Below are 22,119 nucleotides of genomic sequence, written 5' to 3'. Positions count from 1 at the left end.
CGTCCTCAATAACATTATCCTGACGCGTAAGTATCATCGTCGGAGTCATTAAATCATTTTGATAATTTTCATCACTAGTATTTTGCGTTTCCTCTTCTTCTTTGTTTAATTCTATTTCTAGTTTATGTTCTTGTACTTGTTTTTGTTGCTGATAATTAAAAACATTATTGTTTTTTTCATCATGCAGTTCAAAGTCCACGGAGATGTCTTTAACCTCTTGAATCTGTTCAAGCTCAGACTGCTGATCTTCAGGCATAGTTGGAGCTGGAGACTGTACTACTACTTGAATATCTGACTCAATTATTGCACAAGTTTCTGTTGTTGTTGTTGATATTGGCAAGAGCGCTGGTGGTGGAGCCGAGTCGAGCTTGTTGTTGTTCACGGTGGTTTCGTCCGTGGCGGTCGCTAAAGTCGCGACCGGAGCCGTAGGTTAGTTGCTACCCGAATTTTGCTTCTGATCCGATCCAACGTCGCTTCCGCAGGAGCTCAAGGTTGTGTTGCTGCCGTACGGGTCCAATGATGATTGCACAGACATACTGCGACCGTGTTTTCTCACTCTGTAGGGAGAAAGTTTTCCGACGTCGACACTGGAGGGGTCTGCCTGCAACAATCATCTTGTCAAGTCGATACTTGATAATTTTTTTTTTTTTTTTTAATGAAACAATTATTTTATTTGCCCATCATAATTCACTCCCATATTGAATGAATCATTATAAACAAGACTGATGTTTCTTTACACCAATATATTTAACCGTTACGCCGAAAAAATTGAATTCGTATATTCGCACATTTTTGTGCTCGTACGTACGGAAAGTCAATTTCTACCGATATACTTAAACAATTGGCTTTATTGCTTTTTTGAAAGCTTCAAAATTATTTTACTGATAGCTCAATATATAATCTTAGTGAAAGAAATAAAAATTTTCTTTTAATATGTAAATATAGATTTTTTTTTTTCATAAATTTTAAAATTTCTGGTTCTAAAAAAAGAAATTTTGTTTTAAAGAATTAAAATTTTATTGAAGATCAGAGACGAAAAAATGATTATAAGTATTCTCATACGGATATACTTGTAATGAAAAATTATTCATTGTACGCACCTGATAAGCCAGTGAATTCATAATTGTAGTATTAGGTACCAGTCCCAGTGGATGAACCTCTTTCATTAACATTGTCGCAGGTATTTTATGAAATTGTATGTACTCTAGAAAATTTCCTATTACATCAGTTAACGGTATACCTGAATTACTATCGCAATATTTTTTACTCCACATTAATGCTGCCTATGAAAATAATAATAATAAAATTAAGTAGTAAAATAAAATTTTTTCGTCAATTATTACTCTACTTATTATTAACTAATTAACGTTGAATATCCCGAGTCGAAAAATTAGATCTGTTTCGAAATAAATGATGAATTCAGACAAATTTCAGACTTGTTTTTGTATTATATTTAGTCTGTTTTTAATCGCTTTTAAATTAAAAACAAACTTTTTAGCTATAATTACTAGTATGTATTCATTTGTTTTTAAGACCAAAACAGACTTTTATTCTACTATAATTTTCAGTCTACTTTTAACCCGCTGTTGCTGCCTAGTAACATAACTTTTTCTCCACCATATTTATCTTTTGAACCAAAAAATTTTTCTCTTAGTTTAAGTCTTGATGAAAGCCAACAGCAGCGGGAGTAGTTCGGTTCTCGCCACTAGATCGCGCCCACAACTTGTAGTGTCCCTGGTAAGAAAGTTATTTCAGAGTTTTTAAATTCCCAGCTTGAATCTTTTATGGGACGGGTACACCTTTGTTATTCAACGGAATGATTACAGTCTTTTTTGATGGTAATATATTAATTGAGATAAATAATTTTCAATTTCAGTCTCTCATGTCGTTGAAAATTAATTAGATTATCTCATTCGAATTTCGGGCGAGCATCTATTTTTAGTTTCTTAAAAACTGCTGGGTAATTTTGAATTTAAAAATTTTAAAAATAAAAATAAATAATTTCCGAATTAAGTCTAATTTTTTAAAAATGAAATGCAAGTTGTTAATTTTAATTTTAAACCAGCATCTATTCTTAGATTCCTAAGAACTGCTGGGAAATTCTATAATGAAATATTTTAAAAATAAAAATTAATAATTTTAAAAGTTCGTCTGGTATTCATTAAAATCATAGCTTTAATAATGCACATCACGTTTAAATTATAGTATACTTAAACAATACAATTAATATTATGAGTGATATAAGAATACACGATTTAATGAATACCATTATTTATTTTCTTTACAGCTCTGCAATAATTTTGCCTCTTTGCGGTTCTTTTCACCACTTATAATAAATTTTTATGTTTATAATTACACTTTTTTTTCACTGATTAATTACGACGAATGTACAAGATAAACAATGAGTTATATTAATTTTGAGGTTATGAATAATTATATTACGACCGCGACAATTGTCGTATTCACCTAAGATACTATAGTCTTTTAGCTGAAGAGGAGAGCCCGTATACATTTTGTTGACGCCGGGTAAGCTCAACGGTTTCTTATGTAATTTGAGCCAAGGATCACGAAAATCGAGCCCATTTTGTTCAAAAGTGGTGCAAACAATTGTTAATAACAATTTAATTGTTTAAATCGAAATAACTCCCGAACCGCTGGTTTGTTGGGGCAGTGTAAAGGAAACAAAATGTTTAAAATGAAAAAATACACAAAAAAGGTATCATAGTATTTTTTTGTATCTCAAATATTTTGCGAGATATGACGAAAAAACGAGCCACGCACTCGGACCTCTCTCTTTTGCACGAGCAGCTGCCTATCGCACGCACTCTCACTCCGCCAAATCGCGTCAGATGCTTGATAAGCTGGAATTTTTCTAAGTTTTTTACACGAAAAATCAGAGAAAAAGAAAATCGATAAAATGTCGATACTTCCAATCGACAGTTTTTTTTCTGAAATGAATTTCTGTCGTATCGTTCAGAGACGTTTTTTTTTTTTGTTAACTAATGTTGTTTGTTGACATTTTATCGATTTTTTTTTCTCTGATTTTTCGTGTAAAAAACAGAAAAATTCTGACCTATCAAGCATCTGATGCGATCTGATGAAGTGAGAGTGCGCGCGATAGGCAGCTGCTCGTGCAAGAGAGAGAGGTCCGAGCGAGTGGCTCGTTTTTTCGTCATACCTCGCAAAATATTTGAGATACAAAAAAATACTATGATACCTTATTTGTGTATTTGTTCATTTTAAACATTTTGTTTCCTTTACACTGCCCCAACAAACCAGCGGTTCGGGAGTTATTTCGATTTAAACAATTAAATCGTTATTAACAATTGTTTGCACCACTTTTGAACAAAATGGGCCCGATTTTCGTGATCCTTGGCTCAAAATACATAAGAAACCGTTGAGTTTACCCGACCTCAACAAAATGTATACGGGCTATCCTCTTCAGCCGAAGGACTAATAATCAGATCAAATTTTTCGACCCGGAATGAACTATTATTGTTACAAAATAAATTGAATAGTAACCTGAAATTTAGTGAATTCATCAGCTCGCAATTCTTCGCGAGCTAAAATTAATCTGACGACATGCTGTGGCAAAAGTGTAAATGATCCAAGATTCAATACTTCATTTCCATGTTCATCTACAAATTCTAGAACCTGTAATTAAAAAATCATATTTAATAAATAATTCATTACTTGCATAATAAAAATTAATAAAATTAATAATTGCCTTTTGAACAAGTGTTTTTGTACATTTGTACTGAATGTAACGTTCAGCAGACGCTAAAAGTGCACAAACAGTATCAACGGTAATGCAGCATTGTACAAATCCAGCACAAGCTTTTCTTAATTCATCTAATCCATAATAATCAGCTGCATTCATTACTCCTATTTAAAATAAAAAATAACATTTTATTATACACTGAAAATCAATAAATTAACCAGCTAGATACTTTCAGAATTATCGAGATAAAAAGATTATTTATTACCTAATAAAGTTCTAGGTTGCAGTGTTACAGATCCGGTATGAATGTACTCAATAAGTTGCCGAAAAACATCTGGTTCAAATTCTTCGATGATAAGTGTATGATGCTGATTTGATTGCGGCTGAACAAATAATAAATTAATTTTATCAATAACGGTTCATAACAACAGCAAATTAGTATTATTTTTCAATCTAATCTATGACTGCAATAAAAACGTGCTAAGCAACTAATGAACTTGGCTCACACATCAATATTTAAGGACGATTACTTTTCCGTCGACTGAAAAATCGATTATTCTCAGCGATTATTATTTTGCTGTGTCGTACCCTGGTGGATCCGAATCACGAAAAATTATGGTTATTTACCGCAATTTCCCGTAAAATACGGTATTTAGACGGCAAATTTGCCGCGGCTCACGGTAGTCTACGGGAATTTACAATGATATACGGTCACTTACGGTATTTTACAGCAATTCACCGTAATTTTAGGCATTTTTACCCTAAGTACCGTATGTTTTTTTATTTTTAGTTTTTTCAGTGTAATACTTTACGGTAAAACACCGTAATCCTTCAAAATATCGTAAATTACGGCAAATTACCGTAATTTGGATGCGCCAGGGTCAAAATCAATATGTGAAATAAATGTTAGTTATAATTATTCGTTAAGCTTTTTATACCGAACGCGTCCTATTTAATATCTAGTTTATCCCTGATTAAAAACTCCGATGGAAAATCAATAATCGGAAACTTCCGATTGAAAACCAAACATAAATATTACTTTCTAATTGAATTGATAGAAAGATTTGAATCAGATTCATTTGGTTTTAATCGGAAAAAAATAGAAAATAAAAATATTATTTTTCGATTGAATCTCAATTGGAGTCTACAAAGGCTCTTCACACCATAAAAAATGGTTGGGAGTATTATTTAAATCCGAATTCACTCCCTCACTCAGAGTTCCGGAGTTTAAAAAAAATCACGCCTCATGCGGAGTGAATAGAGATTTTTTTTTTAAGTGGAATGATTTTGGAGTGACGCGGAATTTATTTCAATCTGCATACTCTTTGGTCCGGTGTTTAAATACGTAAATAAATTTATATTTGATAGAAATAACTGTTAATGAGAAAAATAATTATTTCAATGAATAATTGATTCCGGTACATGAATAATACGTATTCGTAATTAAACATATTATACTATGATTTTAATTTGTAAAATGTTTTAGTAACTAACTAAATTATAATTTCATAGAATACACAGTGAAAATAGTAAACTATTTAAAAGTTATAGTGACCTAATTTCTATGGGAATATTTTATATTTCGGTAAAATATGAAACGTTATTTCGTAGTATGGTTGATATAAGTCATATGACAGTTTTTAACTTAAGAAAATTATAATCATGATGAAAAATGAAAAGTCTATTTCTCCAAATTTATAAGCGTGAAAGCTTTTATTATTCTGCTCATAATTTTTAAACATTACTTTGTATGAATATATAGAGCTCGTAATTATTTCCGTAAATATAAATGTCAAAATATCAAAATCCTCACATGTATTAGTCATTTTTTATAATTAATATTTCCTAAGACTCCTCTTCGGAGTGAAGTTCACTCTGAGAGATTTAAATGAATAAAAAGTCATCCACTCCATGTTCACTCTGCGTTCACTCCATAGATTTTTTACAGTGCAATCATGTTCTAATTAATCAATTGAAATCCGATTGACTTGCAATCGGATTCAAGCGGAGCTTTTAATCAGAGTAATGACCCATTTAAAGATTGAACTTTTTTTTACTACCTTTTTATTTTCAAAACTGCTTTTCCATGCTAATGCGAAAAATTGACCGATCTTAACAAATCTTTAAAAGCTCGAGCTTATTTTATTTTGATAGTGAAAATAACTCGGAATGAAATTTTAAAAATAAACCACAAATTAAAATTTTCTTATTCAAAATTAAAATTAAAAATCAGAGTGATAAGTATCGAAATTGTTAAAGTTTAAAATAACTTTTGACAGTTTTAATAAACTTGGAAAGAAAAAAAAAATGAATAAAAATTTTGCCGGCGGAAAATAAATGCCCTTAATAAGTCAGTCCTGTAAAATTTTTTTCAATACTCAGTATAAAAATTGAAAAAATCCACATGTCTAAGTAAGTGGATTTATACATCTCAATTTCATTACTTCAGTCGATGAATAAGATGCACTAGAGACAAAATAGATAAAAATTGTAAGCATCTAGAACTAGATAGCTTCAGTAGAATAGATCGTTTTTAGTCAGGCGTTTCCCATACGAAAAATGAGACATATATATTTTTTTTTTGTCGTCGTATGTATGCAGTTTGGCCTGGATATATTCATATATATATATTTTTTTTTTCGTATGGGTTGTACAATTTTTTTTTTAATTAAATTGTATATTTGTTAATATTTAATAAATAACTGAAATTTGAAATTAGACTATGATTAAATGACACACGGAAAGAAAATTATGAGAAGTTTTGTTATGCATTATGGGAATACTTCCCATAATGTTATAGGAATTGTACCCATACCATTATAGGGATGGATGCTATATATCATGGAAACCATCCCTATGATAGTATGGGTACAAATCCGATACTATAAAGAGAACTATTCCCATAATGGTATGGGAACTATTCCCATAATATTACAGGGACCATCCCTATAATATCATAAAATTTTTTTTTTGGAAAATAGTGTAGAAATTTCCCTCATGATATGGAAGGATTCAAATGAAGCTTCTTCGACGTTGAAATTGTATTGAAACACTAAATTAAGCTTAAAATTACCCTTACTATATAGGGATAAGTTTCATGCACAAATAGATATAGATATAGACTTGTTTTTATCTTTAATGATATTTCTGTGTATTGTAGAAGTGATTTCCACACTTTTCTTTAAATTAATATCTTCATGATAGTATAGGAACTATTCCCATAATATTATAGGAATGATTCCCATAATGATATAGGAACTATTCCAATTGTATTATTGGAACTATTCCTATAATGTGATAGGAATGGCTCCCATAATTTATGGAAATGGATCCTATAATTTATAGATTTCAAGCTTCAATTTGCTATTTTTATTTTTTCGATACGATCATTTTTCACAAAAATACAGCCTTCCAAAAATCACTAGAAAAATTTATAAAATTTTCTTGTTCCTTTAATTTTTTGGATAAGTGTATATAGGAACTATTCCCATAAATTATGGGAACCATCCCTATAATTAGAGGAACCATTCCTATATTGTTATGGGTATCATTTCCATAATTATAGGAACGATTCCTATAATTACAGGAAACACTCTTATAATTATAGGAAGTGCTCTCATAATTTATGGTTGTAATTCCTATGATGGTATAGGAACAAATTTTACAAAATTATGGGAACCGTTTCCATAATTTTTTTTCCGAGTGCTTGAAAATTTTTTTTTTCAAATGCATGCCTAGTAATTACTATTTACTACGCTTAATTTTTTTGCCAACTCTTTTTTTTTTTCAATTCAAAAATACCTCTTGTATGGGTGCCAACTGCTGGGTGTAACCTGAACGCTGTATAAATTTTTTATATAATATTTTTTTTTTAAATAAAAAAACTTAAAAATATTTAAGAATAAAAACTAATTGAAATTATAAGAATTTAAAAAAAAATAAAATTAAAAATATAGTTTACCTGTTGAGCAGCATTCTGTAAATTTAAGAGTGGCTCGGAGCTTCTTTTGAGAAAAAATCTCAATTTATCTTTTTGCGGTTCTTTTTTGCGTTGTGGACTCGGCGCCTGATAGAGCATTTTATGGAAAACTCTGTGGTAAGAGAAAGAAAAAAAAAAACAGATAAATACATTTCATTTATCGGATAAAAAAATTAATTTTAGAACAGAAATGTTATTTTAAGAGAGTATATGTTATTGAATGAAAATGAAAATAACCTGCTGCGAGCAGCTAGAACGGCCTTCACCGCGCAAACCGGCTCCCTGGTGTCACCGACGAGAAAGGTCACATCACAAAGCTCGGGCATGCTTGCCAGGAACTTCATATCCTCAGCGAGACCCGTTCTATTTTCGAAGGTCGAGTAATCCTGCTCGTCGGCCACTCCCATCACTCCCAGCCCGACCCCAGACCCCGAAGCCTCTGGCATCGAGCTTTCCTTTTCCTATATAATAATAAACAACCCTTATATATTTTATCCGTTTATTTTCTCCATAAATGTAACCTTATAGTTTTCTTTTTATAAAAAAAACAAAAAAAAAAAAAAAAAAATGAAATAAATTAAATTTTGAATCTTTTATTTAGAGTTGGAAAAAAAATGGTGGCACTGCAGGGTTTGAATAAATATTTATTAATTTTTTTCAATCTCATTTTCTGTAGGGAAGGGAAGGGCGAAACGGGGTCCTAAAGGAAATACCAAGTTTTCGAGGACTCAAATACACTAAATTTTTTTTTTTTAGATGATTTCAAAGTAAATAGAAAAAATTTTCAGTTACCGTTGAAAAAAAAAATTTCATTTTTGCGGGTAAAATGGGGTACCCCCTCAATAAGGTAAAAAAAAACTTTCTGGATTTTAAATGAATTTCATTAAGTTAAACTTTTTTGCAAGTAATTTACATAAAGGAAAATTATATTTTACATGAATATTGGAAACAAAAGAAGAAAAACAAATTTTTAATAGTTTTTATCATGAAACAAAAGTCATTAATATTTTTCAACTGCCAATTGATTTTTGAAAAAGTTTAACAAAAAAAATCAAAATAACGCTCGATTCTATTTACAAAAGTGATTTTAGAATATTTAAAAACGATTTAAAATATAAAATTTTTTTTTTTTTACAAAATTTTGGGAGTACCCCGTTTTGCCTACCTTACCCCCTTTTGCCCCCCTCCCCTCTTTCCCTATATTAGTTTTATATTTTTTATAATAATTTAATTGTTCATTTTAGATAAAAGCATTTCTTTGAAAGTTTAGGAGGTGTTTTACAGAATATGTGAGGTTTTGATATGAGTAAATATTGTGGATGATTAAAAGAGAAATGATTCAATTTCTCTACAACTTAGTTCTGATTAAAAAACACTGTAAGTTCATTAATTTTTAAATTACAGCCATTTGAAGTCTTTCCAAACTATGACTGATAAAAAAATGCTTCGATTGTTTAAATGGTTAAATGACATGTGAATGATTTATTTTCAATAATTTTTTACAGGTTCCCAAGTTGTAGGAAATTGAATTTTCTTTCCAATGACCATATATCATGTACCCGATGAAAAAAGATTTTATATCACTGTATACAGTTATATATGAATTATATACAATTGGATAGAGGTGATGCATAATTATATATAATCTATACGAATACAATATGTGATTATATACAAATAAGATATAATTATGTACGGTTGTATACAAATGGATCGGGCCATTTTTTCTATCCAATTTATGTATAATTTTATACAATTGTATAAAATCTTCTTTCATCTGGTATATCTCATAGTTTTCATAAGATATTTCTTATCGAAATTAAAGTCACTAATGAACTTTAAACAATTAAAATTTTTTAAAATAAATTTCGTGATAAATTAAATGTTGATTTTTTTTTTTCTTTTCTTCAAAAAATATGTAGGAAATTTTTAAAACAATTATTTTAGTCACGTTAAAATGATATGTATTTATTGTAAAAAAATACTGAGATAAGGTAACAATAGCTAAAGAAAAAATAATCTATATACTCTGTAAACATGAATCAGTGAAATAGGTGAATATTCACTAATTGTAAGTGCAAACCGAACCACTTATTTTAAAAAGGGTATTTAGATACAATATGTCAAATGGATTTGAATAAAGTGTTTTATCCTGCAACTTTAAGTGAGATTGTTTTAATTTAATATTACAATAACGTAACTTTTGTATTTTTAATGTATACATTTATATAATAAAGAAGGGAGGAAAGAAATGGTACAGCGGCTTTTAATGATCCTTATGCCCGCAGTTGTTTATATTTGTTTCAAATTTTATAATTTTTCACTGGTTCTTATGACATGCACTTCCATAAGAAAATATTCATAACCCATCAATTCGACAAATCATTGAAAAAATACCCAAGTGTCTTGAAAAAATACACTGTCAGTTTTAAAATACTCGAGCATATTTATTTAGTTTAGCATTGTCACCAAATTAATAATTCAAGCCAATAACTTATCTAGTTAATTTATATAAAAAAAAAAAAAAAAAATCCGAGAATCTGTCGAATTTTAAAATTATTTACCTTTACTAAAAAACATTAACGACTAATTCGTTTCATCCGCGACTATCCCATTACGATAAAAAATTAAAAAAACAAAAATTGAATCCTATTTTTTGCTTCGGAAATTTGAATTAATTTGTAGATTAAATTCTCAGCAACATTTGACCACTTTTTTCACCCAATCTACTTGAAATTTTTTTTATATTCCAGTTTTTACTATCCACTGAATCAAACAAAATTAAATATACTAATTAGTCGACGATTTCACCTAATTATTGACTTAAACACAGAATAAAAATAACTTTTACGTGAGTGAATCAGCTGGGACAGAGTAAGCGTTAGCAGAACACACCTCATTGCTTTGCACTTTAATTGTGCAAAAAAAATCATAATAATAAGTCTTAAGAAAAAATTATAAAAAAATTACCTGTTGCTCAAATCCCGGAGCTTCTTCGCTCGCCGGGCTGCTTTTCCCTCGAAAGAACACTTTTACTTTTTTTTTTTTAAAACAAGTAAATTAAAATTCAATCATAATTTGTTTAAAGTCCTCAATATGTTCATTCAGCATTTCATTATATAAATCGACTTTTCTACACTACCTGTTACAACAACCACTTAAACAATTGATTAATAAAAATTACTTAACATTTATTTAAAAAAAAATTTATGAACAAAAATATATAAAATATTCAACAAAGAATCCTCGAGCGCAGAATCTCAGGACGTATTTTTTAATATGTATTTAATCAATAAATTAGAACTTTTCAATTATTATATTTAATATTTATCAATTATCAATAAATATATTTCGTCAATTATATAAATTACAAGCAATTAGTATTAAATATAAAAATGTAGCACTAAAAACACTTGAACGCGATAATTTAAATTAAAAAAAATTAATTTATAAACTTTTATTTATTTGTATAGATGGATTATAAATATGAATATAAATATGTGTGTCTAGATGTAGATGTATACATATATATTAATATTGTTTTTAAAATCTAAAAGAATCAACAGTTCACTCACGAATGAATGAAACAGGTCACGAAAGCTTTAAACTAACAGCTACCCTTAACTTTTAAAAATCAACTCTCGTTTCTCGGGCACCTTCACACGCCCGTCCAAGGTTCATAGATAATATGAACAGGTCGATCCATGAATGAGCAGCTTTTCAAGCTTAACACCAGGGTGCACCCTTCTGGAGAAGTCCTTTGGTATCTTGTTATCGCAGATATTCCACTTTTACGTTTGATTCAATGCGCAAACGCAGAGCGCGAGCTTTCACTTTTATAATAAATTTTTAAATTTATTTATTTTTTATTTACTTATTTAAATATTTACAAATAGGTAAACTTTTGTATTATTTATTTTTGTATTTTTTTTTTTATTTTTATTTTTGAAGAAATTTATTTTTATAATTCATGGTGAAAAAATAAATTCCGATAGGGTGAGGTGACCTCTTTACGAATACTACGTCATTCACTGAATTAGGTCAACTCGATAAATTTTTTTTTTTTTTTTATAGTAATCGACGAATATGGGGATGTACTAGTAAGTTGAATAATATAATGGATTTAAATGGAGACTAAAAAATATAGGGTTTTTAAAAATTTACATTGAGTGATAGTATAAAAAAAAAATCGGTCTATCGGTTGACCCTGCGGGCCAGCCTCGAAACCCGCTGTTTTCGAGCTCTTTGAGTAATGCTGATATAAATTAAAAAAAAAAAAAACAACGATTTACTTCATTATTTTTTAACTTCCCGCTTAGAAAATCGATGATTTTCAAAAATTTCGGGAAGTTATTGTTTTCACCCCGATTTTTGAAAATCGAGTTTTCATCAGATGTCGACGTTTTGGGGTCCTAGGAAGCTATTCTGACTATTTTCAGAATGATGTCCGAGTGTGTGTGTGTGTGTGTGTGTGTGTGTGTGTGTGTGTGTGTGTGTGCAATCGAAAAAGCTTGTTGGCCATCAACTTTCCTAAAAATTTCAGATTATTTGATCAAGTAGACTCGAAAATATTTGCGAATTACGAAAAAAAAAAAATTTTTTTTTTAGTTTTTTATTGATTTCTCAAAAACGACTTATACGATCGACTTCAAAATCTAATCAGCTCTAGTACTCAATAAAACGCGTCGATTGCCACCTCAAACATCAAAATCGGATAATTCGTTCGAGAGTTATCGCGGGAAAAAGAAATGGTGAAAAACGGTTTTTTTCAAATATCTTCAAGACGGCTGAATCGATCGCTTTCAAATTCTACTCAGCTCTAGAATTCAATAAAAAGCGCCTATTGTCACCTCAAACGTCAAAATCGGTTAATTAGTTCAAAAGATATCAGCGTTGAAAAGTTAAAAAAATAACATTCTATGTTATTTTTTCCAGATAAATCAAAATGTACTGTACTAGAATGTGTCTAAAATCTTACAAACTTTTCCTCTTTGTGGTTTCTTTTGATCATCATATAATGCCATCAAACTTGTTCTTTCGTTTAAACCATATTATCAACAAAAAAATCGAAAAAACACAGTTTTTAGTAATTTTCTCGGATATTTTACATATTATCGCTCTGTCCTAAGCCAAAACTCATTTAAATCTTGATTTCGATCACTGACATCGCTTTCTGCCTCAATACATTTAGTTTATTGAACATAATCGGAAATTAAAATTTAAAAATCGCTTGTTCATTAATGATTTTCGATTCTTGAACTTTTAAACTTTAGCATAAAGCCTAACTTGCTAGAGTTTAAAAAACTCATAACAAACAATTGCATGCATTAATATTTTCGAGCTCCTTGAGCTCGAAAACAGCGGGAAGTTCTGGGGAGTTTCCGTCGCTCGGATTTTTTTATTGTTTACAACTTGAATTTTTGCAATGGAACGTGCGACATTATTATTGTTGACCTTGATGAGTTCAAAAGTGTATCGACAATGATGTTTTCGAGTGCCCCGAGCTCCTCGAGCGATAAAACTATGTCACATATATTTATTACATTGTATTGGTTCTTGTCAAGACATTCCAAGATTTTCAATAGTCTTGGTCTTAGTCTCGATATTGCAATCTATAAAATCGTCTAGGTCTCGTCTTGATAAGTCGAGACGAGATCAAGACAAGATTAATATAATCTGGATATTGAGTGCAGCCCTAATTTTTTACCATTTATTTCACTCGCGATATCTCTCAGACAAATTAACCGATTGAGATGGATAAGGCCGCAATCGACGCGTTTTATTAAGTTCTAAAGTTGATTAGATTTTGAAGTCGGTCGTTTAAGTTGTTTTTGAGAAATCAATAAAAAACAAAAAAAAAATTTTTTTTCGTAATTCGCAAATATTTTCGAGTCAACTTGATCAAATGATCTGAAATTTCCAGGAAAGTTGATGGCCAGCAAGCTTTTTCGATTGCCAACTTAACCATCCAAATTGGTTTATTAGTCAAAAAGTTACAAAGAGATCATTTATTCATCATTAAAAATTAATTTACAATATACATAAATCGAACAAGTGGTAAATAATAAAATGAACAATTAGTATACTAGATACTGATTTTTTGCTCATAAAAATATCGGAAACTTTTAACTCTTATTTTATAAATTCTATCCAATTGATTAATAATTAATATAAAATGTTATTTATTCGTTATTATAAATTAATTTATTATATACATAAATCGAATAAGTGGTAAATTTTTTAAATTTTTCTATGTTTATTTGAATAGTAATAAATAACTGTAGATACCAATTTATCGATTCTTTTTCATATTAATTTTAATATACGAAATTACAAATTTTGCTCTTCTATGAGTATCAAATTTTAATATGAATAATAGCCATTTTGTAATATATAATGATCCTGATTTGATATTAGTGTACGAATATACTAATTTTAAGTCAAAAATAAACTACAAGCTATTAAAATTTTGAGCAATATTTTTTCGTGTACATACAGACGTTTGGATATAATTCTGAAAATAGTCAGAATAACTTTCTACGACCTCATAACGTCGACATCTGATGAAAACTCGATTTTTGAAAATCGGGATGAAAACAATAATTTCCTGAAGTTTTTTAAAATCATCGATTTTCTCAGCGGGAAGTTAAAAAAACTTAAATTTTCTTTTATTGCAAGTTAGAGATACATATAGTTATATAATATGATATGACTAGTAATATATGACAGAAATATTATCAGGCAACTAACATCAATTAATCATAAAAAATGGACCAGCAGTAGTGGAAATAAAAAGTAATAGTAAATTGAAAGTCTTAATTTGTTGATATATGTTAAAAGTCGTCAGTCGATAAATGTGAATTTTTTTTCCTAAAATATATTTTCTCTACTTTGTCCTGTAAAATAAACTTAGTACACTTGTTGTTATTAATGTCTGACCCCCAGTCTGGTTTAGGTTTCATAGGTTGGAGAGGCCATGCATTAGTGGAAACGAGTATACAGTGTGAAGTCTGCAAAGTTTTCACTTTGCGGCTTAGATCAGTAAAGAAAACAATAAAACTAGGAGAGAAAATACGTCTAGAAAGTCCCATAAATTTTTTTTAAAACTGCTACGAATTTGTATTCATGGACTTCTAGCTTCTTGATCGTTTTTAGTTGCAATAAAATGGTCTTTAAGTAAATTTATGTCCCCTAAAAAAACGAATTATATACAGCCCTATATATAGAGCATATATAGCCATATATATTTTTTGAACGTTTCCATATATGACTGTATCACCGCACATACAGGCATATATCGACGTTCTAATTAGCAAATTGGCAAACTCCATTTCAGAAAAACTTCCATTTATGCGAAAAAAAAGTAATTTAAAAATTTCTTTTCATCTAAAAATTAATTCCATATCTAGTATATGCATAATACTTTTATCTAGGTTACTTACATAATATTTTTTCTGACCATTACTATCTGAAAATTGCACAGAAGCATCTATTGAAAAATATTAAGTTAGACAATTTGCTAATTAGAACATTGATATAGTTATTATATATCGCGTTATTCATGCCAAAAGGGCGTATCTCAAAATCTACCCTCTTTTGGCTCTGCAGAACCAAAAGGTCATATAAAAAATTTTTTTTTATCTCCAATCAATTTGGGAATGTTAAAAAACTATGTATCTAAGAAAAAAAACGGAAAAAAATGTTAAAGCCAAAAAAGGGGATCGTTTTAGAATAAAAAACATGGTAAAAAAGATGACTTTACATCTCAGTCTATCCCTGATTAAAATGAAATTTTTTGTTTTAATCTTGAATAAAAAGTTTTTCAGTTTAATACATTTTAAAAACGCTCTTCAAAAGTCATCATATGATTGTTACTTTTCTGCGGTCGCTTCAAAATATTTAAAATAAATTTTTTCAGTCTTCTAAAATAAGAAATTTTCTGAAAAGTTGATATCAAAATAGATATTTACGTCATAAGGCCGTGAAGTGGCAGTTTTCTAACAGCGACGATATTTCGATATGAGCTTAAGGTTTGTGGCGGGAAAGTTCAAAACGGACGTAATTTTAACGTCCGAAGCGCAGCCAAGGACGGAAATTTACGCTCGTTTTCGAACATTCACGTCACTAACATCAAAGCGAATACCGAAAAAAAGTCGTTGTCAAAATCGCCACTAAACGGCCGAATGACGTACATTATTTTTTGTTATTATCGCTCCATAAGTTTAACTTTTGAGGGATAGGAGGCAAATAATGACATTTTTTTTTTATTCAATCACTTATAGGTGAATATGAGTATGAATGTAGCAGACATCAGACAAATTTAAAATTATTAATAAATAGAGTAAATAATTAATAAATTTAAATTTTAAAAAATGCGCATTTAAAAAATTCAAATATTAATACGTGCATTTATTATAAATATTATTTTTTAAATTATTTACTCTATTTATTTATAATTTAAAATTTGTCTGATGTCTGCTACATTCACACTAATAGGTGAATATAGATATTTCTTAAACAAATAATTGACTAATTTGTATTACTTGCTTTAAGAATATATGCTGATAATTTACTTGTATCGTATATTTATGGTTAATAAAATGGCGTGGTTATTATTTTATTAACATTAGGTCCGCTTCGTAATAAACTGCCAGCAGAGAAATAATTAGCGCCACTCAATAGTAACTAAGTTTAAACTTTACTCAAATTCATTGGTCGGTACACTAGAATGAGACTTTTTTTTGACGATCTCTCTCAATTTCGTCTGGGTGTACACAAATAGTTAGTAAAAAGAAGGAGGGAGTAAAACTTACGGCCTAGATCGTGAAAAAAAAACGGTATATTAGAGTCTCTACAAAAGAGTCCCTTTACGGATGCCACCCAGCGCTCAAAAGTTGAACCTTTGGAGCGAGTATAACAAAAAATTAATTTGTAAAGATCACTCGAGAATTTAGAAATTTATGTCAAAATTAATTTTCATGATCCATTAAAATAAAAATGTCGTTGAATTTTTTTTTTAAATAAAAAAAAGAGCCATCCGGCATTACCCGATATCTTATATATGTAAATACAATAAAGCTACAATAGTATAATGAATACTTATTTTGTAAGCTTAAACATGAACTTTAAGGAAATGGGTTATGCCTTATTTAGAGGTTATTAAAAGACTAAGCTGCAAAAATAAGCTTTTTCTATTTTTTGTGAAATTTTCGATATCAACATATTGTTAGAAAAGATGTTTCAAAAAATCAAGTATTATAGTGAAAATGAAAGCTTATCGTTCAAATTTTCAGATACTTGTTACAGAATTGAGTTATCATTTTCGGTTCAAAAGTTATTTTAGGATAAAGCCAGAAAGTTCATTTTTATGAAAATCAGGAAAAATTTCTAACACCCACAACTTCCAAACTAATCGACCGATTGGGCTCATCTTCTAACTTGATCAAGGTAATCGTTCAATAAATAAGTGTATAAAATTTCATTAAGATCCGTTAAGAATTGTGGGCGCTATCGTGATGACAAGGCACGTTATATTGTATATATATATATACACATACATACATTCATATATAAACTTTTGAGTGAATGGTATTTTTTGACTCTACTAGGTAAAATAAGATATATGGTGGCAAAATTCTTCGATAATTCGATCATGAGACCCATTGCAATAGGCCGATTTCTAAAGAATAAAAATTACACGTCAAACATTGACTTGAAATAAAAAAAAAATGTCAAAATATTTTTTAAACTTTAACAGAAAAAAAATTTCTAAATTCTAACTAAATTTAAAAAACACAAAAAAAAAAACTGATGTCTATTAAAAACAAAATTTTAATAAATTTTCAATGGCATTTTACTATAAATATATCAAAGTGAAATAACGAGTGGAATATCTAGTGAAACTTATCACCCTCTTTGTAAATTTAACAGAGCCCGCATGCGTGAGAATAACGAGCGATTTTCGTTTTAATTTCGTATGTTAAAAAAATTCCATCTTAAAAAAAAACAAAAATTATTTCATTGATAATTAAATTCCACTACAATAACAATAGCACTTAAACGTACGATTATAATCACAATTACCTAGAAGTCCATTAAATTATCAATAATCATAAATCGATCTTCAAATTCATAAATGATTGCGTTAATTAATAAATAAAATGCAAGTAGGAAATTTATATAAATACTTAAATGAATAAAAAGGTCAATATATTTTTAACATAAAACAACATCAATTTATTTATTTAACATAAATGCTTGCATATCATGTAGATTTATAAGTATGATAATTATTTATGATAATTATATTCACATATACATAAAATAAGGCACATTTGATATAATTATTTATCGCATTCTTTATTTATTAATCAATCAATCTGCTAATCAATTAGTTAGTTAATTAATTGATTAATTAATTGACTGTTTAATTAATTCAGTTTACATACATTTTTAACGCTCACATTTCGTTTTAATTTAAATCTTAAATCTTACAGATATGCTTCACCAAATGTATAAAATGCCATACATGTATATATCATTTACTATATTTACATACATTCAAGGACATTAATTTATATATATTCATGTTTTTAATTAAATTAAATAAATTTGAAATATTAACATTCACTTTTTTGTTTCTATTCACTTTTTTTAAAACAATAAAAAAAAAAAAATTTTTTTTGTGAAAACATTTTTAGCTAAAGTGAACAAAATAAATATTGAATGTTAATTAATTATTAATTGATTTGTTTCTTTTAATACTTAGACATAGAAACTTATTTTTCATTCATTTTAATTCGAGATGGAAATTTTTTTTAATTGATATTCAGATAAAAATTTGAGTTACACGAGGGCCAATTTTGTTTAAAGCCAACTTTGGGCTTAGATTTTAACAAAAGTTTCTTTAGATATCGCAGATTTTTTAAGAAGTACTAAATGAAAAGTGAACTCGAATTTTATCGAAATGAATATTTCAAGATATTATCACAAAGAATTTTCGATTCAATTTTTTTAACTAGTTAGAAAATTTATAAAAAAAACTCAAAAAATTATTTATAATTTCAAACTTAATTTCGAATGTAAAATTTTTACGAGAATTTCGGGTTTTTAATTTAAAAAATGGATAGCTTAACAAAAATTATTGTGTAGAATTTTCGTGTTTAAATTTCCCTGGCGGATCCGAATTGTAGAAAATTATCTGAATTACAGTAATTACCACAATTTACGGTATTCGGAAGATTTACAGTAAAAATGTGGCAACTTACTGTAAGTTTACGGCAACCTCACGGTATTTTACGGTAGATGTGCAATATTTAAACGTAAACTTGCGGTAATATCGGTTCCGTAACGAATTGCCCTCGGACAAAATAACCTCGACAAAATAACCCCAACAAAATAACCTAAAATAAAATAACCTCGTAACAAAATAACCATGACAAAAATAACTTTGTTATTAAATAACCTGAACAACATGAACCTTTAAGTATAATATAGAATATTTATAATTTTTTCAGGTTATTTGATAATAAAGTTAATTTTTTTCAGGTTATTTTGTTACGAGATTATTTTGTTGGGGTTATTTTGCCGAGGTTATTTTGTCCGAGGGTAACCAGTTGCGGCACCGTAACATCATAGTATTTTACCATAAACGTGCAAATTTACTGTAAAATTACGGCATTTTTACCTTAAAGTGAAGTATTTTGCAGTATTACGGTAGTATGCCACAAATAGCGGTAAATTACCACAACTTGCTTTAATTTATCGCATTCTGCCGTAGATTACGTTAAAAATACCACGAATCGCAGTAAATTCTGTGATTTACCGTATTTTGCCATAATTTGCCGCTAATTGCTGCAAAGTGCGGAAAAATTTGCAGTAAAATACGTTAATTTACCGTAATTCGGATTCGCTAGGGTTACAATCTTCTAGCAGATGAAAAAAAAAACAATTATAAAAAACCTAAAATTGATTGAAGTGACACGTTCAATCTTACTTAAAAACATTTAACCGAAATACTACAGTAATTTTGTTGAAAATTCTGTTTACAAAATAATAAAAAATTTCAATTTCGCCTACACGGAGAGAAATTTATGGTAACCGTTCCTAGTACGTTTATGAAATATCATCCCATACCGTTATGGTAATGATTACTTGCAATTATAGGATACAGGCCTTTCTGGGAAGTTCCTATAATTATGATGACAGTTCCCATATCGCATGTGAAAGAATTATAGCAATCGTTCTCGTTATACTATGGTAAACGTTACTATAATATTATAGAAATCTTTACCATAATATTATAGTAACCATTAACATGATCTATGGTAACCATTACCATAATATTATAGTAATGATAACTGTAATATATATGGGTGCCGTTCCTATAATCAACATTTTAAAAAAACCGGTTACCATGCATTATAGGAACCATTCCCATAATATATTCTAATTGTTACCATAAATTTCTCCCCGTGTACTATCCAAATCCCATTTATTACAATAACAAGGAAAACTACTTGACCCCTCAAAATTGTCTTTGTTCCTTTAAAAAACGAAAAATTTATCCAGACATTTCTTTATTTCTTCAAATTTAAACTCGCCCTCAAGTCCATATTTCAAAAATCTCAAATTCGAAGCTACTGCTTATACTTCAAATTATCTCCAGTCTATTTATAATTAAAAAAAAAAATAATTAGAATTAAAACTTCCTCCTGCTTCTTTTAAACGACTCAATCACTTTATCTATTAATGTATATCTATCCAAACATTTAATTTAATGATTTATAAATTTATTAATATATGTTTATACCGAATTGTATTAACTTACATTACGTAAAAATTAAATGCTATACGATTGCATCGACTTTAAAGCTATTGGCACACGAGAAGTCATTAATTCGGGCATTTTTTTTTCTTTTTTATATTTTAATTAATAATTTTTTTTCTTATGATTATTATTTTTTTATTTCATAAATTCGATGCAATCCAACTAATATATGTATATATAATTTAACAATATTACAATTTCGGTACAACTCGACGTAATTTCTAATAAAATTTGAACAAAAAATTTACAAACATCGAATGAAATAAATAAAGAATTTTTTTTTTATTTAATTCTTATTAATATTTTGATTATTTTAAATTTCTAAATACTTTTTAAACTAATGATACGTCGATAAACTGGCATTTAAATGTAATATACACGAATGTACAATGGAATGTTCCGTTACTATTAATACATGAGAAAAAAAATTAATTTGAATTCTTAATCTTTAAATATTAATATTTTTATTAGTATTTTTATTAATATTTATTATATATTTATTAAATTATTTGATAATAAGAAAGGTAATAAAAGATAAACGAAACGTCGAATGCCATTGAATTTTAATTTAGCGCAAAGTTCCACCAATTGTTTATTAATAATTATAATTATTATAAATAAATAATTGCAACTAGTACGCAAGGAGGAAATAATGCGCAGTAATAAATTTATTTTTTAATTTTAAAAAAATATTCCACGCAGTCGACAGTTCATTTGTCTGTAATTATGTATTTTTTTTTTAATTTACCTTTCAGATTATCAATTATTATTATCTACTTAATCGATTAAATAAATGTCTTATAGTTAATAATCTTTATAATTATAAATTGGAATATTTACAAAACTTTCATGTGTGCGTATTATTTTAACGCATTAAAAATAATAAATCTCAACAACAACAAAAAATTTAATGCGTCAGATATTTAACGGCAGCATAACGTTGATATATCCTTGATTTAATAATGTCGGTTTTATGATTTGATATTAATGACGATGATGATGATAATGATGATTTACGGCGAGACAATCGGTATCACAGTTTTGATGAATTATAATTTTCTAGTGACCATTTTTGTCGAGGTGCACTTGGTGAACATTCTTCCATTAATAGTCGTTGTTTACTTTCCGTTATTGCCATACATTTATCACTGCTTCCATGTCTTATTTGTTTTGTCTAAAAAAAAAAAATAAACATTACATTAATAATTAGTAATAAATTATTTACCCTAGCGGATCCGAATTACGATAAATTACGATAATTTGCCGTACTTATTCGAAATAATTACGGTAATTTAAGATAAAATGCAGTATTCGGCGGTAAACGTACGGTATTTTACGACAAAAGTACAGTATTTCGCAGCAATAATACGGCAGTTTTACTATAAATTGTAGTAAGAGTTCGGTACCCGGGTCAAAAATAAAACTTGATTTAGACTTGGTTTACCAAGTCGAAATTTGGAGCCGTTTTTCACAAGACAAACTCGATTTTTTTTTACGGAGATATGAAATACATGAAGATTTCGCCTTGATTTAGACTTAACTGGCTTACCTAGTTACGATTAAAGACGAAAAATTTGAAGTCAAGTCGAA

At 28.6% G+C, this 22,119-nt stretch overlaps 2 protein-coding genes across 8 annotated transcripts in view; both read right to left on the bottom strand.

The window, feature by feature from the left end:
* Positions 1-430: 430 nt before the first annotated feature.
* On the bottom strand, positions 431-15,031 carry LOC103578636 (serine-enriched protein). The gene is made up of 10 exons (XM_008559774.3): positions 14,989-15,031; positions 10,671-10,735; positions 7,938-8,161; positions 7,683-7,812; positions 7,523-7,561; positions 3,987-4,104; positions 3,728-3,885; positions 3,523-3,654; positions 1,101-1,283; positions 431-601 (listed from the first exon to the last, which is right to left on the bottom strand). The coding sequence occupies exons 1-10, from the start codon at positions 15,029-15,031 to the stop codon at positions 431-433; spliced, it is 1,263 nt and encodes a 420-aa protein (XP_008557996.2).
* Positions 15,032-17,961: 2,930 nt separating this feature from the next.
* LOC103578637 (putative polypeptide N-acetylgalactosaminyltransferase 9) overlaps positions 17,962-22,119 on the bottom strand; it is a 295,869-nt gene continuing 291,711 nt past the window's right edge. For all 7 annotated transcript variants that reach the window (XM_053741866.1, XM_053741872.1, XM_053741868.1 and 4 more), the window contains one exon: positions 17,962-21,703. In XM_053741866.1, coding sequence (XP_053597841.1) covers positions 21,563-21,703 — 141 coding nt within the window. In that variant the 3' untranslated portion in view covers positions 17,962-21,562. The remainder of the gene's footprint in view (positions 21,704-22,119) is intronic.

This window comes from Microplitis demolitor, chromosome 9 (assembly GCF_026212275.2).
Source record: "Microplitis demolitor isolate Queensland-Clemson2020A chromosome 9, iyMicDemo2.1a, whole genome shotgun sequence".
Taxonomy (NCBI): Eukaryota; Metazoa; Arthropoda; class Insecta; order Hymenoptera; family Braconidae; genus Microplitis; species Microplitis demolitor.
The sequence above is the reverse complement of the archived record's forward strand: the minus strand, read 5'-3'. Positions and strand labels throughout refer to the sequence as shown.